Source organism: Nicotiana tomentosiformis, chromosome 6 (genome assembly GCF_000390325.3).
Source record: "Nicotiana tomentosiformis chromosome 6, ASM39032v3, whole genome shotgun sequence".
NCBI lineage: Eukaryota > Viridiplantae > Streptophyta > Magnoliopsida > Solanales > Solanaceae > Nicotiana > Nicotiana tomentosiformis.
In genome coordinates this window covers 49,995,139-50,008,726 of record NC_090817.1, presented here as the reverse complement: position 1 = coordinate 50,008,726, position 13,588 = coordinate 49,995,139, and the positions used below count along the sequence as shown (strand labels likewise).

General features: G+C 37.7%; 1 protein-coding gene across 1 annotated transcript; it reads left to right on the top strand.

Moving 5' to 3' along the window:
• Positions 1-5,001: 5,001 nt before the first annotated feature.
• LOC104085376 (polygalacturonase-like) lies at positions 5,002-7,720 on the top strand. The gene is made up of 4 exons (XM_009589391.4): positions 5,002-5,486; positions 6,025-6,314; positions 6,908-7,136; positions 7,232-7,720. The coding sequence occupies exons 1-4, from the start codon at positions 5,034-5,036 to the stop codon at positions 7,451-7,453; spliced, it is 1,194 nt and encodes a 397-aa protein (XP_009587686.1). The 5' UTR covers positions 5,002-5,033; the 3' UTR covers positions 7,454-7,720.
• Positions 7,721-13,588: the final 5,868 nt, after the last annotated feature.

Sequence of the window (13,588 nt, the reverse complement as noted above, 5' to 3'; positions counted from 1 at the left end):
TGATAATCAAGCATTCACAATCCCGTAGTATCACAAGCCAAACCTTTCTCATCAAATTCGAACTCTCAAAATGTAAGAAGTCACCACCTATATGAAATACCCTCAATTATCCATAATGACTGAAATAGCATCAAACCTCCTCGAGGTCCATGTCATCCCTACCACAAAACCCATAATAACATGCTCTCACTTCCATACTAGTATAACTATCTTACGAAGAAAACCACATGGTTTCTGATGCTCATTTTCGATTTGCTGACAATCAAACACCGTGAGACATGCCCAATAATGACCTTCTTCATCCTCCGCCTCAATTGTTGCCTCGAATAACGATACATCTCTATATCAGCTGGGTGAATAGAATACCATAATTACGAACCTCTGCAAGGATCATCTCCCTCGAACCATCAACACTATAAAGGAAAATCTGACCCTGAAGTCACAACACGTCGTCCACACAAAAGACCACCTCTTTAGCACTACCTCGCAACATCGTGTTGAGGATAAGAAAATGGAAACCATCATACTGATGATCCTTAACGCGCTCAAACAAGGATGACTTCGCAACAACACAAGGGAGAACTCTACTAAGCTCAGAAATACCCAATCTTGCAAATCTATAGACCAAAGCTTGAACATTTATAGCCAAAATTTCTCTCCTCTCCTAGAACAAATTCAAACCCTAAATAATGAACTGGATAATCCTTCTCATGGGGCTGCTACTGCTGCAAGCTTAAGCAATCATCCTACAATTTTGCACCAACATCGCGTCAAGATCAATGCTTGAATCATCACAATACACTGTATAAGGCCTCGAACCCGTGGGCCATACAAACACTAGGGCTGCAATAGACGACAACCCCTCCGCAAAGCGACAATAGTAGTCTATCCTCATAACACAGGAGAAAAACATCCTGCACCACATTAGTATCATCATCACAACTCGTCGGTGCCTAATTTTTATCGAGTACTCAACATCGCATACAAATGAATAGGAAAAAACGAAGGATATAGGCTTCATGTCAGAATAAAGTCGCATGCCAAGGAATCATGAAAAGAGAAATTTCCTAAAAGCCTATAGCCTATCAAAGATAAGAACATACATCTCCGTACCGATTTACAAGACTCTACTAGGCATGCTCATGACTCGTGAGACCTATATGAACCTAGTACTCTGATACTAACTTGTCACGATCCATAATTCCACTGGAGTCGTGAGGGCACCTAACCCTGCTAGCTAGAAAAGCCAACAACATATATACGAAAATAAACTTCAAAAAACGATAAGAAATAGTCTCAAATAGTTAAATAGCATAAATAATTGAAGTCATAATGATAATACAACTGAAACCACCAAAAATCTGGTATCACCGAGTGCATGAGCTCTATGGAGTACCAAATACAAAGTCTGAAAAAAAAATATAATATTGTCAGAAACACTAAATAGTAATAATAATGCCATATAAGGAAAAATAACTCAAATAATAACCTGTTCAACTATAACGCAATAAGAGAAGAAATATGCAAGCTTTTCAGGTATAATAGTAAAGGCATCAACTTTTTCACAAAAATCACCTAAACATGAATTTATCAAGTAAACTGCGATTTCAAGCTCTAAACATTAAGTGGAGACATCAAATACAAATTAGCATGAGAAAAAACACAGCTCTATGCCTGCACATCAAATATACATGCCAAAATCAACAACATCACACATTAGAAATCAAGTATACACAATATCAACACACTCATAGTTCATGGCACAAGTATCCTTCAATCATACTCTCAGAACTCTCACGGTGCCTGGTAGAATGCCCCTGAATCATCACAAATACACACACTTAGCATTGTACGAGTGTCTGACATAAGTCCCTCACTAAGCACATCTCGTGTGCCTGCACTCACAGGCCCTAATGTAACATGGTTTATCAACTGACTCCGGAGGGGTAGATCCTAGCCCAAGCACTGATCGGATCAAAAGTCAACGATCAATATCACTCAGCCTAATATGGGGGCTTTGATGCAAGCAAGTGTCACCTCATTATCAATATCAATACGGCTCTATGGCCCAAGATCACTCATCAATCCACTCAATATGGCTATATGGCCCAAAATCAATCATCAATATCCTTAGGTCTCAATATGCTATCTCATCGTATCATAATCAAAAAACTGCACAGAATATACCAACGTGCCACAACTTAGCTCAAACCCATGTTAGACACAGGGACACTAAAAACATGTGAGATAACATATATAAAGTGCACAGAGACAAATATATAACATGCGGATATAATATCATGACTAAAAAATCTTACTATGGCTAAGACAATAGCTTAACAAAGAAAACATAGCGCTATCATATCTCAATCAGATAAGAAATTAGCCTAAACATGATTTGTAGCATGAATAATAGATCACGTAGTCATAAAGTGGAGGAAACACGATATTAAAGAGGCATGATAGCAAAATAAGGCATATAGTAGCCTAAGGTCTACCCAAATAATAAAAAATCAAGGTGCATGTATATACGCTCATCACCTCGCATATGCATTACCCCTAACATATAACAAGAATCATAGCATACTAAGAAATACCCTCAATCCAAGTCTAGACAAGATACTTACCTCATCTGGGCTAGTCTTCAATCTCAAATCGCGTAAAAACCTCGCTCTACCCCTCCAATCACGCAAATCCAAGCCAAACATCATCTAGTAAAGTCACACAATGCTATAGGAAGCAATCCCAGATCATAAAGCTTCGGTCTTTGAAAAATACCTAAAACGTCAATGAAACTCAACCCAAGCCCGCGTGCCCGATATTCAAAATCAATTAAAAAAATCGATAACCCATAACCTATTGAGTCCAAATATATATATATATATATATATATATATATATATATATATATATATATATATATATATATATATATATATATATAATTTTCAAAATAGGGTCCAAATCAATAGTCAAATCTCCAAAATACACTCTCCTAAGGTGTACACAAAATCTCAAATTTTTCTTCAAAATTTCATATTCGGGGATTCATAATATATAATTAAAATCAGGTAGAAATTACTTTCCCTCAAAATATGCGTGAAATCCATCTCCAAAATCGCCTCTTCCCGAGCTCCAAAACTCAAAAGAGTGAAAATGAGCTCAAAACCCCGAAATTAGATAACTTAAATCATTGACAGCTAATACACTATGCGATCGCGGCCAAGCCCACGCGATCGCGATGCACAATCCAGAACTGCCGCCTGCACCTTCAGCACGAACACAGCCTATAACGCGTGAACGTGAAGTCTAACCGGCCACTCAACTACGCGAATGCGAGGGATCAAACACGAACGCGGAAGGCTGTTGTACGGCCTTCTCCAACACTGCGTGAACGCGAAGCCACTTATGTGAACGCGCTAGCTATCTCCTATAACACTCGTCGAACACGATCACATCCTCGCGAATGCGATGCACAAATACCAAATGGCCAATATCCTTCTCCGCGATCACGAGCCTTTTTCCACGATCACGATGCACTACAACACACCAGCTACTCCAAATTCAACCAAAATGGTGTGAGACCACCCCGAATCACACTCGAGTCTCACGTAACCCCGTCCAATCATACCAACAAGTCCAAATACATTATCCAAACTATTATAAAGGCTCGAAGTACTACAAATAATATCAAAAGGAAGAATCGAAAATCAAAATTTTTCTCTTTACTTTCAAACATTCCAACTTCGTCGAACTCATCTTAATCATAATTAAACACTCCAAATCACAACCAAACTTTACACACAAATTTCAATCAACTAAATGAACCTAACCAAGGTCTTAAAACTACAATAGGAGTCTGAAATCACTGAAGTCAACTTCCGATAAAATCTATAAACTCTCTAATTATTCAAATTGCCAACTTTCGACAAATAGAGCCAAAACCTTCTACGAATATCCAAATTCAAATCTGAACATACTTCCAAGTTTAAAATCACTATACAACCTATTGAAACCATCAAATCCCGATTCCAAGATCGTTTACCCAAAAGCCAAATCTTGGTGATCTCTTCCAACTTTAAATTTCCAAATTGAAAATTACCCTTCTAAATCAATCCCTAACATCGAAACCAATTGTACACCGAAGTCATAATGCATCATATGAAACTATTCAATATCTCAAATCGTCGAACGAAATGCTAAAGCTCAAAATGACCCGTCGGATCATTAAAATGTTGTAGTTAATCGTTTATGATATTGACACGTTACCAGTCCAGAAGTAAGTTTAACAACTTAGTGAAAGAGGACGACAACAGAAGAGTTGAAAAAAAATTTAAAGAAAAAAATGAAATCACATAGTTCTTATCGAACTAGGTGGATTTGTTTTAAAAATTTAAGTAAGTAATTAGAGTAGGAGATACCAGCTTCTAATACCTAATGTAGAAAGTGGATAAACCACTTATTAATAGAAAATGTGAAAATGATTTGAAGGTTCTTTGAAAAATTCAAGAAACACAGTTAAAAATATATCCCATCCATAGTTGAACTTCACATTATTTAAAAAATATACATTACTACTTATTTAAAGATGTATATGCATTCTGTTAAAGATTCCTAATGTAGTTGACTTTTCCGTTAAGCATTGAGACAATAGGTTAACGACTTCTTCATGCGATATATCTTGGATTTTGAACTTAAAGTCTTCCTCAACATGACCAAATGTGTTGAAAGAACTACTATTTGCCCAAAACCTAACTCACGTCAGCGTCTTAAATTAAGAATCCATATCTAACTTAGTTTTCTCTCCTAATTTTCTTTTTCTTATTTTTTTTCTATTACACATTACTTTGCACATGAACGTCGTACAAAAATTAGAATGACCTGAATCGCTGATCTCTAATGCAAAGTCTATAAATTCCCCTCAAAACCTATCCATTTCCTCATCACCCCTCCAATATTTGATTATCCCTGTAACTTCTACGCCCCCCCCCCCCCCCCCCCCCAAAAAAAAAAAAACCTAAAGAAACAAGATAATGAGCAAAATGAGTTTACTAGAAAACCTCCCACTTTTTTTCACAATCTTATTCTTGACCTTGAACTCTTCCATTGCTGCAAATGCAATATATAATGTCAAAAACTATGGAGCAAAATCCAATGGAAAAATCGATTCATCCAAAGCATTTCTGGGTGCATGGGCTGCAGCATGTGCATCTACTAGCCCTGCCACCATTTACGTGCCAAAGGGAAGTTACTTGCTTAAAAGTGCATATTTTCTAGGTGAAACATGCAAGAGCAAGGCTATTACCTTACATATTGATGGCACTATATTAGCTCCATCGGATTATAATGTCATTCGGAATGAAGAAAATTGGATCAAATTTGAAAGAGTCACTGGAGTTTCCATATATGGTGGAACCTTAGATGGACAAGGTGCTAGTCTTTGGGCTTGCAAAAACTCTACCAAGAATTGTCCTCAAGGAATAATGGTATGACTAAGTTTCATCATTCCTTTTTAAACTATTAAAAGTAAATTTTAAACAATAGGAAAGATGAAACAATTCTACAAGTTTGGTTATTTAGCGTTTACTTGGGTACGTTAGTGGGGTTGGGCAGTTTCAACTAACTTGAAGTAAATGGTCTTCTTCTTCTGGAAACTGTGAGAGATGCAAGTCACCACAACAACACACACACACACAATTCATTGATATTCGTTTTCAAAACCTCTTGCAAGAATAATTGCCTCAAGGAACAATAAATTAGTAGTATTCGTCATTCCATTTTAAATTTTAATCTATCAGAAGTATTATTTATGAAAATATATAATTAAAAAATAATGAAACACTACATGTTTGTTTATTTAGTATTTACGTGGGTAAGTGGGATTGAGCAATGTCAACTAACTTGAAATAAATCGTCTGATATATTCATTATTATGGAAACTGTATATGGTGCAAATTAACCACAAACAATAAAAAGATTAAATACTTTACTCTATGCATTCACATCGTTTTTTTTGTTCTGCAGGGACTTACTTTTTCCAACTCCAGCAACATAGATATAAGAGGATTAACATCGCAAAACAGCCAAATGTTCCACATATTGGTAGATAATTGTCATAATGTGAAGCTACAAGGAGTAAAGGTGTCAGCTCCAGGAAACAGTCCCAACACCGATGGTATTCACGTCCAATATTCGTCTAAAGTCACCATTATCAACTCTCATATTGGAACTGGAGATGATTGTATCTCAATTGGCCCTGGAACCTCCAACTTATGGATCGAAAACATAGCCTGTGGCCCTGGCCATGGAATAAGGTTTGGAAAAATATAAGAGTTTACTTCCAATTATTACTACTTTCTACGTCTCATAAAAGAATCAAACATTTTATAATTTCACTTTATTTGCTTAATGATTTAGTTTCTGCATTTTCTTTAATCATTGGACAGTATGGAATACATAACTACCTCCTATAGTGTTACGTTCCTGAGTATGTTTCAGGAGTTCATTCTACTAAGAGATCTAATTGATTCATTACTTCCTGCGAAAAAAATACTTCCTCTATCTTATTTTTATGTGACAGATTTTCCCTTTTAGTCCGTCTAAAAAGAATGATACCTTTTTATATTAAGAAACAATTTAAATTTAAACTTTTTATTTTATATATAATTTTATAATCACCGAAATATTATGATATTTTTGAGACTGTAAATTTCAGAAGTCAACTTAATTGCAACTAAAATTAGGCTGTGAGTAGCAACAAAGTCAACTTAATTGCAACTAAATTAGGCTATGAGTAGCAACAAAGTCAATTGCAACTAAATTAGGCTATTCATGCTCTATAAATATGTTTTATACTGGCTTATTTTCTCACCTAATTTGTTTGTTTTAACTTTAATTACTACTGCAGCATTGGGAGTTTAGGCTGGGTACTAGAAGAGCCTGGAGTTCAAAATGTTACAGTTAAAACAGTCACGTTCAGTGGAACACAAAATGGATTGAGAGTAAAAACATGGGCAAGATCAAGCAATGGCTTTGTCAGAAATGTTCTCTTCCAGCATATAGTTATGGCTAACGTTCAAAACCCTATCATCATAGACCAAAATTATTGCCCTAACAATGACAATTGCCCTCATCAGGTAAGTGATACAAGCAAATATATTCAGCCTTTTTTTTTATTTTGAGGACTTCTCCTAGAAAAATAACACTGTTTTTTTCTTTTAAATATTTTTAGGGCTCGGGTGTGAAAATCAGTGACGTAAAGTATCAAGACATACGCGGTACATCTGCTACGGAAGTTGCAGTGAAATTTGATTGTAGCAAAAAATATCCATGCAGTGGCATAGCACTAGAAGATGTAAATCTTAGTTATAGAGATCAACCAGCTGAAGCTTCTTGTGTTAATGTTGGAGGAAGAGCTTCTGGTTCTGAAAAACAAACTAGTTGCTTAGGTTAGAAAATAGAGATTAAGTCTACATCTGTGCAAAATCGTGCATTTGGATAATGATTTGATATTTGCTAATTATAAACAGGAAAGCTGGTAGACATTATATTAATACAGAATGGAAGTTCAGAAGTGGCAGTTATTTGTAAACAAGGTTCAAAAATCAAAATTATCTTTGGTATTTTCTTTTTGTTGGTAAAATTTGGTGGTAATGTGTCAGTGATGTATACTGCTTACAAAATTCAAAGTATTACTAAGAAAAGCACATGAGTTCTGTTAGTTTTTACTTTTACTACTTGTTCAGGTACTTGCATCAGGAAATAAAATAGTCATATCCTCTATCGTTATTTTCATTGGGATTGTTACAACCCAAATTCCACCAAAGGGATCGTGATGACATCTATCCTCCAAAACTAGGAAAGTCAATATTTAATCATCAAAACATGATATAATAAGAATGAATTTAGAATAACAACCTAAAAAGTGATAGTATAAGCCCAAAAATGATAATACACAATACAACTCCCTAGAACTAGATGGTACTGAGTCATGAGCTCTAAACTGGATACATAAAGAAGTCTCAAAATATAATATTGTTTGAATATGTAAATAACAGTACCAACATAACGGATGGGACTTCAAGGCACTACGACGGTCATGCAGCACTACCTTGAATCCTCGCGATTGGTGTATCCACTCACTCTCTAGGTCTGCTGCCTCCAACACCCAGATCTGCAAAAAATTAATACAGAAGTGTAGTGTGAGTACACCACAATCGGTACCCAGTAAGTATCAAGACTAACTTCGGTGAAGTTGTGACGATTTTCAAGTCATGAAATACTTACTAGTCAAAGAACCTGTGCAATATATCAATAACTGGCTACAATAATATATAAGGAAATACAACACCACAATCTCGTTAAAATATATGATAATAACTCAACGTAGGTAAATTCACTTTTGACAACAAATCATAAAGTAGAAATGCATGTCAAATACAACTTGCAACTTGTTGAAACATATAACGAAGTTTAAAGAAAGCATGTACATGATCAAGAATATCACCCCCGAACCATCACATAAAAATCGTCAAAAGTGCCATCCTTTTTCGCCGCATGTGAAATAATCAAGAAATTCCATCCTTATTGTGCCACATGCGCATAATCAAGATTATCACCCTTATTTCGACACATGTGCAAACCAAAGAGCGCCACCTTATTTCGCCACATGTGCATATTAATAATTACAATCGCACGACAAAGACATCGTGCCAACACTCCATTAATCGCCAAATATGTCTACATGTTCCATCATCAACACAAAGCAATATGACTGTCACGACCCAAAATCCAACTAGTCATGATGGCACCTAACACCAACCCGCTAGTTAAGCCAATTAACAATAACAACAATAACCCAGTATAATCCCACTAGTGGGGTCTGGGGAGGATAGTGTGTACGCAGACCTTACCCCTAACCTGGGGTAGAGAGGCTATTTCCGATAGACCCTCGACTCCCTCCCTCCAAGAACTCCCCACCTTGCTCTTGGGGTGACTCGAACTCACAACCTCTGGGTTGGAAGTGGAGGGTGCTCACCACTAGAGCATCCCACTCCCAATTCCAATGAGATTCATTAAGAGAAGTAATGATAATACAACCGTGCTTTTATACAAAGAATTCTCAAGGACTGGTAGTACAAATTGTGAACTTCTAAGATTTAGAGTTTACAAAGCTGGTATAAAATAAATACATCATCTATTTAAAATTTTCATGAACAAATTAAAAATTTTAAAGCTACCAAGAACAAAAGGCAGCAATGACCGGAACGCGGGTATGTCTTCAATGCCAACTCCCGCCATACACAGCAACATCAACATCAAAAATCTGCACGCAAGGTGCAGAACTATAGTATGAGTACAACCGACCCCATGTACTCAATAAGTAACAAACCTAACCTTAGGTTGAAAGTAGTGACGAGCTGGGACAAAGGTCGAAGTCCAACACCAATAGCCAACAACAGTTCATAACAATATAATAAAAGTGGTAAAAGAAATAACTCAGAGATGTGATGCTCAACTCATTAACAGTTATGGAAAATAGTCGTGCTTTTCAGGTATAACAGTAAAACCCAAATCCTTCACAACAAACACCAAAATATGAGTGAGTCAGAAAAATTATGTTTTTTTCCAAAACCTTTCAACAATAAATAAGATGTTTCATTATTAGATAGCATGAGGAAAGTACTTCTCTATGCCTACATATCAGTGTGCACGTGAAATCATGAATCTCACCAAAACCACGTAGCATGAGAAAATGCATCTCTATGCATGTATGTCAAGTATGCATGTTAAATGCAATGCATCACAGTGATGAACTCATGTACTCACACTCTCAGAGTACTCAATCTCACTGTCTCATACATTACACTCATCACGCTCAATCACTCAACACACTCAGTCACTCAGCACTGAACAGGGCAGATCCAGCCCAAATGAATCAATAGCAATTGCGCTCACTGTGGGTGTGCAGACTCCGGAGGGGCAGATCCAACCCAAACACTATAATAAGCCAATCATGGCATGAATAAATAAAGCATGTTACGGCGTGCAGCCCAATCCCATCATGAATCAATAACACATGTTGTGGCGTGCAGCCCGATCCCCTTAATATCACTCATAATCCGGCTCTCAGACCTCAACTCAATCATCAATCTCTCCAGTCTCTCGAGCTCACAATGTCATGAAAATCAGCCTAAAAATGATGTTATGATGTATCAATAAATGAAAACAAAGACTGAGATATGATATGCAAATGAATGAGTATGTCTGAGTATGTAATTACAATGTAAGCAAATAACTGAACAGTAGAAATGACCTCAGTGGGTCTCAACAGGATAAGCATATAACCTAGACATGGTCTCTAATATGGATCACAACTCAATTACTCTAGCACGTAGAAATTTCATGAATGGAAACAAGATTAGGTCACTACACAGTACCACAGAATCAATCGAGTGATATCTCACACGATGCATGCCCACACGCCCGTCACCTAGCATGTGCGTCACCTCAACACCAAACACATATCACGTATATTCAGGGGTTTATACCCTCAGCACCAAGTTTATAAGTGTTACTTACCTCGAACAAGCCAAATCCAATACCGAGCAAGCCAAACGATACTCCAAAACTGCCATCCCGCGCGTACCGACCTCCGAACGGTTTGAAACTAGCCAAAAGCAACTCAAATACATAAATAATGTCTAAGAAAACAATTCCAAATGATAAAGGTCGAATCATTAATCAAAAGTCCAAAGTCACCCAAAAATTCAAACCCGGGGCCGTCCCTCAAAACCCGATAAAACTTACAAAATCCGACAACCCATTCGATTAAGAGTCCAACCATACTAGATTCAATCAAATCCGACTCTGAATCGATATTCAAAACTCAAAAATTCTCTTTTATGAAAATTTAGACAAAACCCCCCAATTTTCTCTTTAAAATCAATAATCATATGCCGAAAACGAAGATTAATTCATGAAATATAATCACAAGCGAGCCAAGAATACTAACCCCAATCCGTATGGTGAAATTCCCATCCAAAGTCGCCCAAAATCGAGCTCCAAGTCTCAAGAATGTGAATAAAACTACCAACCCCCGAAATTATAGGTTCTGCCCAGCACTGTTCGCATCTGCGAAGAAAATAGCCGCTAATGCGGCGTCGCTTCTGCGACAACATTTATGCTTCTGCGACCACAACTAACCAGCCGACCCCTTGCACCTGTGGAATAATTTTCTGCTTCTGCAACATCGCAGGTGCGAGCTCCTCTTCTCTCCTTCGCAAGACCTCGCTTTTGCTCCTATGACAATCGCTTCTGCGAAGTCGCAGATGCGACTCAAATTCCGCATCTGTGAAGACTCCAAGCCCAATCTTCTCCTGCTTCTACGATGAACCTCCCGCATCTGCGAAGTCGCTTCTGCGACCAATACTCCGCAGATGCAGCTACACCAGCACCAGAAATCTTCAGCAATGCAACAAGAGGAAAAATGATCGGAACCCTGTCCGAATATACCAACAAGTACCATAACATAACACAGACTTATTCGAGGCCTCAAATCACACATAACAACATCGAAACGACGAATCGCACCTCAATTCATACTTAAGTGAACTTTGAACTTTCAACATCCAAAACGCGTGCCGAAACATATCAAATCAACTCGGAATGAGCTCAAAATTTGCACACAAGTCCCAAATGACATAACAAAGCTATTCTAATTCCAGGAACCACAATCTGATTCCGATATCCTCAAAGTAAACTCTTGGTCAAATTTATGAACTTTCCAAACCTTCAAATTTTTAATTTTCACCAATTAGCGCCGAAACCTTCTAAAAATATCCAAATACAAATCCGGACATACGCCCGAGTCCAAAATCACCATCCGAACCTAACGGAACCATCAAAACTCCAATCCGAGGTCAAATACTAAAAAGTCAAACTTGGTCAACTCTTCCAACTCTAAAGCTTCAATCATGAAATTCATTCTTCCAAATCAATTCTGAATAACTTGAAAACTAAAACCGACGATTCAATCAAGTCCTAATATATCATACGATGCTACTCAAGACTTCAAATAGCTGAACGCAATGCAAATGCTGAAAACGACCGGCTATGTTGTTACATTCTCCCCCACTTAAACATACGTTCGTCCTCAAACGTGCCAAGAGTCGTTCCAAAGCCATCAAATCACTGTGCCACCTTACCATGCACATACTTGGGGGTGATCTCATGTCACCCTACTCCTTATAGGCCCGACAACACAACATAACTGAAGATCATTACTTCAACCTTAGCCCGTAAATCTCAGAATCCAATTTCCAACATCTGAAATTTCCTTTAAGACCCGAATCTCGCATCTACACACTGTATAAGTCTGAACATGCTGTATCAAGCCATAACCATTACCCAAGATGTAATCACATGGTATACCACATAACTCGCATACTCGTAGCAATAACTTCTGACCGCAATAACTTCACAAAAACAAGCACGACACCGATAACAAACCGCATATCAACTAAAACCTTGTTCCAACCCTTCGTACACTGCCAATGGTGAATGAAACGTGCAGAAACCCATAACCACTCACCAGATCAACAAGTCATGAAGCCCTCTAGCCTAACCATAACCATAGCCCCAAATTCTAAGCTGACCTTCGATATTATTCTTCCAAACACACTATGATCAAATTCGATAGCAATTACTTCAGGCCCAAAGATTCTATCTCATCAAATACAAGCATCTCTATTGACACGCCACACCGATACTACCTAGAATCACAAACTGTGCAATCCATGCACCAATAAGCAAAAATTCAAATGCACCCAAAAATAAAAAATGACTCAAATGAGAGAACCGTCCCACAAGCTCAACAAGTACCACCACAACGTAATGCTAAAAAAACCCATCATACACTGTAGAACCAAAACACACGAATCTATCACAAAGGATCATATCCCATCATAACCCAGCTGCAATACGTGACCCATCTAAACACCGATCCATATGAAATACCTCGAGCTCCAATGCTCAAAATCAACAACCATAAGCAATTCGACACCAAGTACATAAGTGCATGACCATAACCATAGAGAAGAAAACAACACAATATACCACAACATGGAAAGACCATAACTATGGCGCAATCACCCATTCCACACACAAAATCACCATCTCTCTTGAATTTCGCTACAAGGCACAAACAGAACCGCACCATGTGTGCACATAACCTACAAATCACAACTCTTCGTAGCATAGAAGAGGAACGTGTATAACATATCGGAACATGAACAAGCTCACTCTAACCAAATGATTCACCCCTCAACACTAACCGTGCTGACTCAACAAATCTGACCCGGTGTAGAATAGACATCCCCTCGGGCCTACTAATGGGCCCCCAAATCAACTCCGGCCATCCCCAAATGAATAAATAGCCCTCCAAATTCTACAATGATCTACCCGTAACATATACAACCATCTAGCTAACTTTGGCCACACCTTCACAGTTCGCAACCCTGAAACAATCCGCTTTGAGAACTCCCAGTCTCCCAATCTATAGAACACCTGAATCAGCATAGCCGATCCC

Excerpts from the sequence above, each read along its gene's own strand:
- LOC104085376 (XM_009589391.4), top strand. The coding sequence starts at position 5,034 with ATGAGCAAAATGAGTTTACTAGAAAACCTCCCACTTTTTTTCACAATC. Across the intron at positions 6,315-6,907 it reads GGCCCTGGCCATGGAATAAG|CATTGGGAGTTTAGGCTGGG; the intron begins GTTTGGAAAAAT and ends TTACTACTGCAG. Across the intron at positions 7,137-7,231 it reads ATGACAATTGCCCTCATCAG|GGCTCGGGTGTGAAAATCAG; the intron begins GTAAGTGATACA and ends AAATATTTTTAG.